We start from the raw sequence: 12715 nt of genomic DNA, 5'->3' as shown, positions 1-12715 counted from the left end.
GTGTCTGTTTTATTACCTTTTCAGATTAAGAGTGCCATCTAGGTGAAAGTTTCTCCTCAACACTTCTCCAATCATTCTGCCACTTAATTAAAATCTAGGCCCTTGGTTATTGATGCTACTTCAGGAAGAAAGACCTCATCATTTTATGTACGTCTAATAAATCTTCCCTCAGTATCTTCTATTCCAAAGAAAACAACTCCAGCCTACCCAAATCCAGCCAAACTTCATACCTAGAGTTCTCCAGTCCTAGCAACATAGTAATAAATCATCTCTGTACCACCTCTAGTGCAATCATATCTATCCCTTAATGCGGTGACAAAACTGTACTGAACTGAACTCTAGCCATGGCTTTACTAGTGTTTTATACAGTTCTAGCTTAACCTCTGTGGCTGGTTTAGCTCACTCAGCTAAATCGCTGGCTTTTAAAGCAGACCAAGCAGGCCAGCAGCACGGTTCGATTCCCGTACCAGCCTCCCCGGACAGGCGCCAGAATGTGGCGACTAGGGGCTTTTCACAGTAACTTCATTGAAGCCGACTCGTGACAATAAGCGATTTTCATTTCATTACTTTTGTATTCTGTTCATCTGCTCATAAAGAAAAGTATCCCGTATGTCATCCTCTCCACCTTATTTCCCTGTACTGCCACCTTCAGGCAACTGTGGATAGGCACTCCCAAGATCCCTCAATTCCTCTGCACTTCTCCATATCTGACCATTTATTGTATATTTCCTTGCATTTGATAGGGCAAACAAGGTATTACTTCATAGATCTGTCGATTGAATTTCACTTCTTACTTTATCTGCTCATTTAGACTTTCTGCAGTGTTGCATAAGCTTCCATTTTGTTTCATCTTGTCCTATTGCTGTTTGGCCAAAGGTTTTAGATTTTTGAGTTTCAACCTTTTTTCTTCGTGGGAACATTTTTATCCTGATGTCTGATTCTTGCATGTTTCCCACAGCTCTGACACTAATTCACCTTCCAGTCCAATTTTGCCAAATCACATCTCGGCTTAATAAAATTGGTCTCTTCCCACAACTTTTACTTCTGCTATGTCTTTGTCTTTTTCCATTGTACATAGTGTCACTGCATTACTTATACATTTTATTCATCCATGTTGCTGGAATAGTGAAAGTACAAAGAAAAAATTATCATGTGGTTTAGTTCCCTCAAGCCACGTTCTTGACTCATTTATTTTGGTTTATTTAGATTATATCAGGACTTTTACTTGGGATAAAAAACTTGAAATGGTTGTGAAGTCTACAGGAATCTTGGGTGGACAAGGTAAGCCTGTATATAAGTAGCTGTTTAGAGTCATTGTGTACAAGTTATTGAAGAAAGAAAATGACAAAATATCCTACAGATATCGAAGAAAATGTAGGTGGGATGCAGAAAAGTGTTTTTTCTTTAACAGCCAACTGCCAAGCATAGTTTGAAATTTAAAGACATTGACCTGTGGAATGAACCAGCAAATGGATATCACTTATTTTGTTTAACTGAGCAGATGCAATGTGTGTACATGTTTTTTCTGTCTGCAAAGGACAGGGCTCTGTGTATTAATAATATATGTAATTTCCAAAACACACACACTCACCACACTGTGAGTCGAACTGGCAACCTTAAATTGGTTGTCAACATAATTTGTACCACACTGAGGATTATGGAATCACATTTAATGTTGAACACTTGTGTTTTGCAATACAGGATTGTTTGGTATGGTCTGTACCTTGTCCATTGTGAACATCAGATAGGACATACTGTTCGATACGATCTCACAAATTCATACAGCACATTACTCATTTGTGTGATAGGCAGAATGTATTTTTGACTTGACGGCAGCACCTTGTGAGTGGTGAATATCCTCCTGTTGCTGTTACATAGTAGCAGTGTCAAACTGCTGGCTTTATCTCTTGGTTCAGATTTTTGAGATACCTTTCCCTTCCCGGGTAATCGAAGGTAGACTGAGCACTTCTCGGGGCTGAATGTGATGGCCTGAGGCCCATTCATGAGTTTGCGTGACATACAGCGCAAAATGATCAGATCAGGGTGGCCATTATCCTGCAAGTTGCCCTCGATGCGCCCAAGCTTGCATAGTGACCATGGCGAGTTTGCTGATAAGGCCAGTGTTATAGTGAATAGAACTGTAAAAATCCCAATGCATGTATTAACCAGTGAAGATAGGCTTTTGGTATACCATGATAGAATTTACCCTGCAGTTTGAGAGGGAGAAGCTGCATCAGATGTAACGGTATTACAATTAAAAACGGGTAACTACAAAGACATGAGGGTGGAGCCCAGCAGGGAAGTCAGTGGAACTGCAATGGCAGGGGTTTTGGGGGATTATTTGGAAGGCACAACAGAAATTCATCCCAAGGAAGAGGAAACATGCTACGGGGAGGACAAGGCATCCATGGCTGATGAGGGAAGTCAAGGACAGCAAAAAAGAAAAAGCATACAAAATGGTGAGGATTAGTGGGAAGCCAGAGAATTTGGGAAGCCTTTAAAAGTAAGCAGAGGACAACTAAAAAAGCAATAAGGGGGGAGAAGACGAAATATGAGTGCAAGCTAGCTAGTAATATAAAGGAAGATTGGAAGAGTTTTTTTCAATATATAAAAGGTAAGAGAGAGGCAAAAATAGACTTTGGATCACTGGAAAATGTGGCTGGAGAAGTAATAATAGGAAATAAGGAAATGGTAGAGGAACTGAATAGTTACTTTGCATCAGTCTTCACGGTGGAAGATACCAGTGGGATGCCAGAGCTTCAGGAGGCAGAGGTGAGTGCAGTGGCCATTACTAAGGAGAACGTTCGGGGAAGCTGAAACGTCTGAAGGTGGATAAATCACCTGAACCGGATGGACTACACCCCAGGGTTCTAAAAGACATAGCTGAGGACATTGCGGAGGCATTGGTGATATTTTAGGAATCACTAGAGGCAGGAAGAGTCCTAGAGGACTGGAAAATGGCTAATTTAACATAGCTGTTGAAGAAAGTGGGAAATTAAAGGCCGGTTAGCCTGACTTCGGTCATTGGTAAGATTTTAGAGTCCATTATTAAAGTTGAAATCGCGGAGTACTTGGAAGTGCATGGTAAAATAGGACTGAGTCAGCACGGCTTCATCAAAGGGGGGGTGGGGGGGGGGTCATGTCTGACAAATCTGTTAGAGTTCTTTGAAGAAGTAACAAGGAAGTTAGACAAAGGAGAACCAGTAGACCTGATTTGGTTAGATTTCCAGAAGGGTTTTGACAAGGTGCCGCATTGGAGACTGTTAAATAAATTAAGAGTCTGTTAAGGGCAAGATCCTGGCATGGATAAAGGATTGGCTGACCGGCAGAAGGCAGAGAGTGGGGATAAAGGGGTATTTTTCAGGATGGCAGCTGGTGACTATTGGTGTGCCTCAGGGGTTGGTGATGGGACCACATCTTTTCACAATATACATTAATGATCTGTAAGAAGAAACTGAAGGCACTGTTGCTAATTTTGCAGATGATATTTGTAGAGGGACAGGTAGTATTGAGGAAGCAGGCGGGCTGCAGAAGGACTTGGACAGGCTAGGAGAGTGGACAAAGAAGTGGCAGATGGAATACAATGTGGAAAAATGTGAGGTTATGCACTTTGGAAGGAGGAATGGAAGTATCGACTATTTTCCAAATGGGGAAATGTTTAGAAAATCAGAAGCACAAAGTGACTTGGGAGTCCTTGTTCACAATTCTCTTAGGTTAACGTGCAGGTTCAGTCGGCAGTTCGGAAGGCAAATGCAATGTTGGCATTCATGTCGAGAGGGTAGAATACAAGACCAGGGATGTACTTCTGAGGCAATACAAGGCTCTGGTCAGACCCCATTTGAAGTATTGTGAGCAGTTTTGGGCCCCGTATCTAAGGAAAGATGTGCTGTCCTCGGAAAGGGTCCAGAGGAGGTTCGCAATAATGATCCCTGGAATGAACAGCCTGTCATATGAGGAAAGATTGAGGACTCTGGGTCTGTATTCGTTGGAGTTTAGAAGGTTGAGGGGATATTTTATGGAAACTTGTAGGATACTGCGAGGCCTGGATAGAATGGACGTAGAGAGGATGTTTCCGCTTGTAGGAAAACTTGAACCAGAGGACACAATCTCAAACTGAAGGCACAACTCCTTTAAAACAGAGATGAGGAGGAATTTCTTCAGCCAGAGGGTGGTGAATTTGTGTCACTTTTTGTCGCAGAAGGATGTGGAGGCCAAATTACTGAGTGTCCGATAGGTTCTTGATTAATAAGGGGCTGAGGGGTAATGGGGAGAAGGCAGGAGAATGGGGATTAATAAGGGGATCAGGGGTAATGGGGAGAAGGCAGGAGAATGGGGATTAATAAGGGGATCAGGGGTTATGGGGAGAAGGCAGGAGAATGGGGATGAGAATAATATCAGCCATGATTGAATGGCGGAGCAGACTCGATGGGCCGAGTGTCATTGCAGGGTACCGGGGTGGCACCTGCAGTGCCAGGGTACCATCCTCGAGGGCATGCATCCGGGGGCCTCCAATCCCCTGGGAGACCCCAAAGAGTGCCGTTCTGTCTAGTTCCCATTTGTGGAGACCACCACTGAATGGCGCTCACCCGAGGTTTCCAAGGTGAGAGAGTTAGATCCCACCCCTTTGGTAGATCTCAGGAACACATATTATAGAGTGAGACTAGCTGTCTTGCTCTAATATGGAGATTTGCCAGAAATTGATCCCGCCCACAATTAGATCTTGCGAGGCATGGTGAACCGGGTAGATACCGGAGGTGGGTATCCCGGCATCTACCGGTTGCGTTGCACCATGCTGTGCTGTTTTTCATGTGCAACGGGACCGAAAAATCACATCCACAATGTCCGATATTATATTAAATTCTGCAATTAGACAACATTTGCTAAATAATCCAGAATGCGCTAAAATGCACGCTGACAACCAATTTAAGGTTGTCAGTTGAGTTTGCAGTTTGGAAAATTTGCATGTACAAGAAGCTACACATATTAATACACACAACCTTCTTTGAAGATAGAAAGGACATATACACACTGCACCTGTTTCAGCTAAACAAAATAAGTTATAGCCATTCACTAGTTTGTTCTACAGTGCAACACCTCTACCAATCACAGTCCAATTGGCAAACCAATCAACACCCTCTTTTCATACAGTATAAAGTGATTGCTTCCACTGATATTGATGAGTGCAAGATGAAAAGCTTCCACAAAATGTATTTCATGTTTCAGAAATACTCTAGTTCTGTACTACCAAATAACTATTACAATATTACTACTTTTTCACACAGGGAAAATGCCAACTGTGGTTTCCCCAGAACTTTATAGAACAAGGTTCTGTGAAGCAATGGACAAGTATTTTCTGAAAGTCCCAGAACACTGGACAGGCCTGGGTGTGAGCTGCTGAAAAGAAAGACAGCATTCAAGACATTTCTGGATTAAACTGCCCAACAGCATCACTGAATATATGCTATGAAAAGGGTGTATATGTCGATTGTCCATTTGAAACTGATTCCATGGGCAGCACTGAGTCAGAAAACACTGTACATATAATGGGTTCCATTGCAGTATTGCATCAGAACAGAGAATTCAGTGGGAAAACATTGTCTTTAATTTTTAGGTTTATCTTGGGTGGGTGAAAACCACTTTCACAAATGGTCCCATTTGAGGGACATGAATGAGACCTGCAAAACTTGAACTATATTTCCACCTTGACATACTTAAAATAAAGCATTATTAGATAACGCAAGTCATCGAGGCTTTACCTTACAAAAAGCACAAAGCGCTGCTCTCAAATAATTATTTCAATATATGCACACATACTGTAGATGCTCTTTATAATACCTTTGTGAGCTGTAGAAAAAGCATGTAGTAAATGGGGTATTTGTATATAGATTGTTAGATTGAGGGACCTACAAAACATCTTGTTATTTCAGTGTTCATACATTAAGATTGCCTGTAAATAGAAGATTGGATAAGTTGCAATATGTAGCTGCAGAGCTAACAGAATTGGAATCAAGTTTTCAAATTTCACATTGTTGCCATGAATTTTAAAGAATCCTGCAGTATTTTTCCCAGTGGTGCACTTTGTAAATCTTTTTTCTAATGCGGGTACAGATAGATTTGTAAAACGAAAATGCAGAAACTGGCAAGTTGTGTTTTGGGTTTTTTGCATTCCAAATTCATGCAAGTGTCTTTATATAACAAGTAACGTGTAAGAATTATACTTCAGGCTAATTTGACAACTGTCAGTGATGCACTTTGGAAAACTGTTTATGATCATATTTCGAAACAGATAGCACATCTGGGATTCGAAATCACTATGGGATAAAGTTAATTATAGTGGATTGTCTATGAAAATAAATACCACCAAAACTATCTTTGGAGCACTAAAGTATAATAAATCTTCAAATTCTACAAGGTGTTTTATAATGCTCAAAATGTGTTATTTGAGACCATATTGGTACGTCTGAAAATAACTGCTAATGGATATTACAATAAAGTATGAGGAACAATGGTACTTTAGTACACTCAATATTTTTTCTTAATACATCATTTACTGTTATGCCACATGCAGTGCCACATTATCAATTTGTTATCTTTGTATACTTCGTGAAACAAATTATTGATGAAAGAAAAATACTGTGGATGCTGTAGATCTGAAATGAAAACAAAAAAATGTGGGAAAATCCTGCAGTTCTGAAGAGGTCATGTTAAACTCGAAACACTATCTCTGATTTTCTGTCCTCATTTCCTGCTGAGTTTTCCCAGTGTTTTGTTTTAATTCAAATTTGGCTGGATTTTCCAACTGTTTAAAATATCAATATTTCAAACTCACTAGGTTTTTTTGTTAGTGCTTGAGTTCTGTGTCAATAACCACTCATACGCAAGATGTGTGACTTTGACTGGATTGCTGGGAGTTGGCTAATTAAGGGAAGAAAGGGGAAGAGGTGCAATTTGTTTTTGTTTTCTAATTTTCTCAGCATTCAGTAAGTGGTCTTACTCTGCTACAGAAGACGAAGCTAGTTATTTGGTGAGTTTTCGGGAAGTGACTATGGGTTTGTCTATTCCTAAGGTTCAAAATAGTCTACCAACTGCTAAGGTTAATAAAATATCTAAAAACAAAAGTAAAATATATAATTGAATAAAACAATTAACTTGTTAGTTAGAACACATTAGGGATAGCAGGAGAGGTGATGTGTCACAGCTGCAGCATGGAGGAGCTCCTGGATTCCACTTTGATCCAAGACAAGCTCGTTTGGAATAATTGTTTGAAGTTCAACTCGGAGTTTAAGAGCTGGAGGCTGAACAACAGAAACTGTGACACATCAGGGAGGGGAAAGTTGCCAGGAAGCAGTTGCACCTCTTAAGATAGAGGGTGCGATTCTCTGCTCCCCACGCCAGGTGGGAGAATCGCGGGAGGGCCGGGCGACTCACGACACGCCGCCCTGGCACCCCCTGCGATTCTCCCACCCCCCCCGGTCAGATGAATCGCCGCTCGCGTTTTTCTTGGCGACCGTCGATTTTCCGGCCCGGATGGGCCAAGCGGCCTGACGTTCCCGACCGGTCCATGACGGCGGCAACCACACCTGGTTGCTGCCGTCGTGAACATGGCGCCAAATGCTCATTTGAAGCTTTGGGGGGCGGAGAGGGGAGTGAGCACCATGGGCGTGCTCGGGAGGGGACTGGCCCGCGATCGCCACGTCTTGCGGGGCAGCGGAGGGGAAGACGGAAACCGCGCATGCCCGGGTTGGAGCCGTCATCCGTCGTGACGTTAGCCGCGCATGCGCGGGTTGGAGCCGGCCAACCTGCGCAAGGCGCGGCTGACGTCACTTAGGTGCCGCCGTCGCGTCATTCTCGGCGCATCGCCTTGACACAAGCGTCAAGGCCCGGCGGCCGAGATTTACGGAGCGCCGCTTCTAGCCCCCTGGGGGGGGGGGGGGGTGTGAATAGGGTGCGAGGAGCGGCCTCCGAGGCCGTCGTGAAACTCGGCCGAGTTCACGACGGCCTTCCCGATTCCGCGCGGGAGCAGAGAATTCCGCCCAGAGTCTTCCGATTTCATCAGGATGGGGAGTGTGTGACTGCAAATGAGGCAGGTAAGTGATGGAGCACAGGAGCTTCAGCCTTTACAATTATCCAACAGGCTTGAGGTTTTACAGCCTGTTAGGATGAGAGGGGGACTGCAGGGTGGATGCACTAACTAACCATGGCACGTGGTACAGGAGCTATTCAAGTGGGGAAGAACAAAAAGGAATGTGGTAGCAGGAGACAGTATAGTCAGAGGAATTGACACCGTTTTCTGCAGTAAAGAGTGCAAGTCCAGATGACTCTGTTGCTTGCCTGTTGGCAGGGTTTAGGACATCAGCTTGGGGTTAGAAAGGAACGTGCAATGGGAGGGGAGGACCCAGTCGTCATGGTCCATGTAGGTACCAACGACTTAGGCAAGACAAAAAAGGAGGTTATGCATAGTGTTGCACGTTTTACTTGAGTGTAATACGCGTTTATTGGAGTGTATTAACACGCCTCCGTTTAAAGGCCGTGTGCTTAACACTGCTAGGCTCTGTATGTGTAATTTCAGCTCGGGAGTCGCCAGGTGTTGTATATAAACACCTCACAAATATTCCAAGGTCAGGTTCAAAGTAATAAAACTATACACCGATTAGTAAGTTCCAACGATCAATATTTATTATACAAATATAATAAATACGCATGCACACGCTAAAGACTAATACCTATTTCTACTATTAAACGACTAAATACTTATCTAAGTGGGAACCAGCAAGGTCAGGGGACAAGGCCTTTGTTCCTTTCTGGGCTGCACCTTCTGTTCGTTATTAGATGAGTACTGTATAAGTTCACGTAGCGAGCGTCGTTTTGGGACTTACTGAACGATGGCTGGTGCTCAACGGCTGGTGATGGAAGACAGGATCAACGGCTGGAGTTGGAGTCAGGATACAACAGCAGATCTGGGTCGAAGTCAAAACAGCAGTCCAAGCCGGAGCACAAAACAGGCAGAACCATGTGTGGGGGTCTATCTTTATAGTGGCCCCCAATGTCCGTGCCTTTTCGGGGCGGGCTTTACCTTCCATGCATTGATTGGATCAATTCCCAATCGATGTCTCATGTGGTGAGATAACCACTGTAGTTATGTGTACTGCAGTAGGGGGATGTATGCCTGTACCTGTAATACAGGTTCCTCTGGTCAGCCCCTGCCGGCTAGCTCCGTCCACAGGGAGCTTGTGTATAAATATGTATGAGAGCTGCTCAGACCCTCAGTCTACAGTTGCGGATGGAGGGACAACATCGTACAGCAATAAAGCCTCTATTGTACTAGTCTCTCGGCTTTGAGTATAATTGTTAGCGCCACAATTTATTGCTGTACGATTTCCCAGTCACCATGGACATCAGAGTCTAGCCTGACCGTCTGCAGCTGGATCCACATTCGCCTCACGCCAGAAAAGACTTTGATCACTGGCTCGCAGTCTTCGAGGCCTACATCTCTTCAGCACACCCTCCCCCGACGGAGGCTCAGAAAAAGCAACTCCTGTACTCCAGACTTAGCTCCAGCGTCTCCGCTCATTCGAGATGCGACCGACTACACCGCAGCTATGGAACTGCTCAAGGAGAATTATGCACCATCGACGAACACACTGTTTGCGAGGCATCAACTTTCTACTCGCGTCCAGCAGCCGGGTGAGTCGATTGAGGACTTCTGGAGGGCCCTTATACCTCTGGTACGAGACTGCGACTGCCGGGCCCTCACAGCCGCGGAACATTCGGATTTACTCATGCGCGATGCCTTCGTTACAGGCATTGCATCGGACCCCATCCGGCAACGACTGCTGGAAGGGGTCGCCCCCGACCTCGCGGCCGCAAAGGCCCTGGCGCTCTCCATGACCGTCCCTACACTGCCTTTGAGGCGGACGGTTGTCTGTACCAATTTCTGAGGGTTCCCTTCGGCGTCACGAATGGGGTCTCGGTCTTTCAGTGAGAAATGGACCGAATGGTTGACCGGTACGGATTGCAGGCCACCTTCCCGTACCTCGACAATGTCACCATCTGCGGCCATGACCAGCAGGACCATGATGCCAACCTTTATAAATTCCTCCACACCGCATCTCTCCTTAATCTCACGTACAACAAGGAGAAATGCGTGTTCCGCACAGACCGCTTAGCCATCCTTGGCTACGTAGTCCAAACCGGACTACTGGGGCCCGATCCTGACCGCATGCGCCCCCTCATGGAGCTCCCAATTCCCCAAGGCCCTCAAACGCTGCCTTGGGTTTTTCTCTTATTACGCCCAGTGGGTCCCGCAATACGCAGACAAGGCCCGGCCACTTATCCAGTCCACACATTTTCCCCTCTCGGCCGAGGCACAACAGGCCTTCGCCTGCATTCGATCTAACATAGCCAGGGCGGGGATGCACGCCGTAGACGAGACTCTGCCTTTCCAAGTAGAGAGCGACGCTTCAGATGTCGCCCTTGCCGCCACGCTGAATCAGGCCGGCAGACCCGTGGCATTCTTTTCACGCACCCTCCACGTCTCCGAAATTCGGTATTCCTCTGTCGAAAAGGAAGCCCAGGCAATCGTTGAAGCGGTGCGGCACTGGAGGCATTACCTGGCCGGCAGGAGATTCACTCTCCTCACTGACCGACGGTCGGTAGCCTTCATGTTCAACAACACGCAGCGGGGCAAGATCAAGAATGACAAAATCTTGCGGTGGAGAATCGAGCTCTCCACCTTTAACTACGAGATCTTGTATCGCCCCGGCAAGCTCAACGAGCCCCCAGACGCCCTCTCCTGAGGTACATGTGCCAGTGCACAAGTGAACCAGCTCCGTGCCTTGCACGACAGCCTTTGCCATCCGGGGGTCACCCGCTTGTACCATCTGATCAAAGCCCGCAATCTACCCTACTCCGTCGAGGAAGTACGGACAGTCACCAGAGACTGCCAGATCTGTGCGGAGTGCAAGCCGCACTTCTACCGGCCAGATCGCGCGCGCCTGGTGAAAGCATCCCGCCCCTTTGAACGCCTCAGCGTGGACTTCAAAGGGCCCCTTCCCTCTACCGACCGCAACACCTACATCCTTAGTGTGGTCGATGAATTTTCTAGGTTCCCCTTTGCCATCCCATGCCCAGATATGACGTCTGCCACCGTCATCAAGGCCCTGGATTCCATTTTCGCCCTGTTCGGTTTCCCCGACTATATCCACAGTGACAGGGGATCCTCATTCATGAGCGATGAGCTGCGTCAGTTCCTGCTCAGCAGGGGTATCGCCTCCAGCAGGACGACCAGCTACAACCCCCGGGGAAACGGGCAGGTAGAGAGGGAGAACGGGACGGTATGGAGGGCCGTCCAGCTGGCCCTACGGTCCAGGAACCTCCCAGCCGCTCGCTGGCAGCAGGTCCTCCCTGACGCGCTCCATTCCATTCGGTCGCTACTGTGCACCGCAACTAACAGTACACCCCATGAACGTGTTTTTGCCTTCCCTAGGAAGTCCACATCCGGAGTGTCGCTCCCGACTTGGCTCACGACTCCGGGCCCAGTCCTTCTCCGTAGGCATGTACGGCACCACAAGGCGGAACCCCTGGTGGACAAAGTACGCCTTCTCCACGCCAACCCTCAGTATGCCTACGTGGAGTTCCCCGACGGCCGCCAGGACACAGTCTCGCTCCGGGACCTGGCTCCCTCAGGTGCCGATCCCATGCCCACACCCCTTCCTGCGCCAACCCCAGCGCCCCCCTATTCGTCCCCATCAGGTCCATCCCTCATCCCCCTGCCCACCCTGGAGGACATGGAAGATTTTGGCTTGCTCTCGGAGTCATCCCGCCAGCAGCCAGCACCAACACCGCCAGCACCTGCACCATCGGGGCCATCACCGCCTGTGCCGACGTCACCACCACAGCTACGCCGATCACAGCGGAACGTCCGACCACCGATTCGGCTCAACCTGTAACATGCTAACCGGATGGACTCTTGATTTTCCTTGTTGGACCCTCTTGTAAATAGCATCCTTTGTATTAGAGTTACATGTCACCCCCGCCGGACTCATTTTTTACAGGGGGTGAATGTGGTGAGATAACCACTGTAGTTATGTGTACTGCAGTAGGGGGATGTATGCCTGTACCTGTAATACAGGTTCCTCCGGTCAGCCCCTGCCGGCTAGCTCCGCCCACAGGGAGCTTGTGTATAAATATGTATGAGAGCTGCTCAGACCCTCAGTCTACAGTTGCGGATGGAGGGACAACATCGTACAGCAATAAAGCCTCTATTGTACTAGTCTCTCGGCTTTGAGTATAATTGTTAGCGCCACATCTCACTAATCCCCCAATCTGAGGGTCCCTTCTCGATGTGTGAGGCGGTCTCTAGGGTCTTTTGAGATGGATACTTCTGGTGCCGTTTTGTCTGGGCCTCCACTTAAAGTATCTATTCAAAACCAAATGTTGCTATTGTGTGTGCCGAGATCTGGATTGCCTCATTAATATGCAAAGCGTTTTGCTATTAACACCTTTGGTTGAGATCTTCCACCTGGCCAGAAACTAGTTTTGCTACGTGCAGAATGCTAATCAGTCTTTGCAGACTGCTTGTCTTGGCTAAACTGCTTTCTCCCTGCAGTCTTAGCAGTTCTCCATTTTGTTAGCCCAGTGTCCATCTTAGGTGGCTACATTCCCACCTTGTGATCCTCACAATTACAAATATTGTGAAGGATCACCTATGCACGTT

General features: G+C 46.7%; 1 protein-coding gene across 8 annotated transcripts in view; it reads left to right on the top strand.

Moving 5' to 3' along the window:
- pikfyve (phosphoinositide kinase, FYVE finger containing) overlaps positions 1–6511 on the top strand; it is a 206985-nt gene extending 200474 nt beyond the window's left edge. For all 8 annotated transcript variants that reach the window (XM_038788673.1, XM_038788682.1, XM_038788662.1 and 5 more), the window contains 2 exons: positions 1207–1281; positions 5283–6511. In XM_038788673.1, the coding sequence (XP_038644601.1) occupies positions 1207–1281; positions 5283–5398 (191 nt within the window). In that variant the 3' untranslated portion in view covers positions 5399–6511. The remainder of the gene's footprint in view (positions 1–1206; positions 1282–5282) is intronic.
- The last annotated feature ends 6204 nt before the right edge of the window (positions 6512–12715 follow it).

This window comes from Scyliorhinus canicula, chromosome 2, assembly GCF_902713615.1.
Source record: "Scyliorhinus canicula chromosome 2, sScyCan1.1, whole genome shotgun sequence".
NCBI classification, from domain to species: Eukaryota; Metazoa; Chordata; class Chondrichthyes; order Carcharhiniformes; family Scyliorhinidae; genus Scyliorhinus; species Scyliorhinus canicula.
The sequence above is the reverse complement of the archived record's forward strand: the minus strand, read 5'-3'. Positions and strand labels throughout refer to the sequence as shown.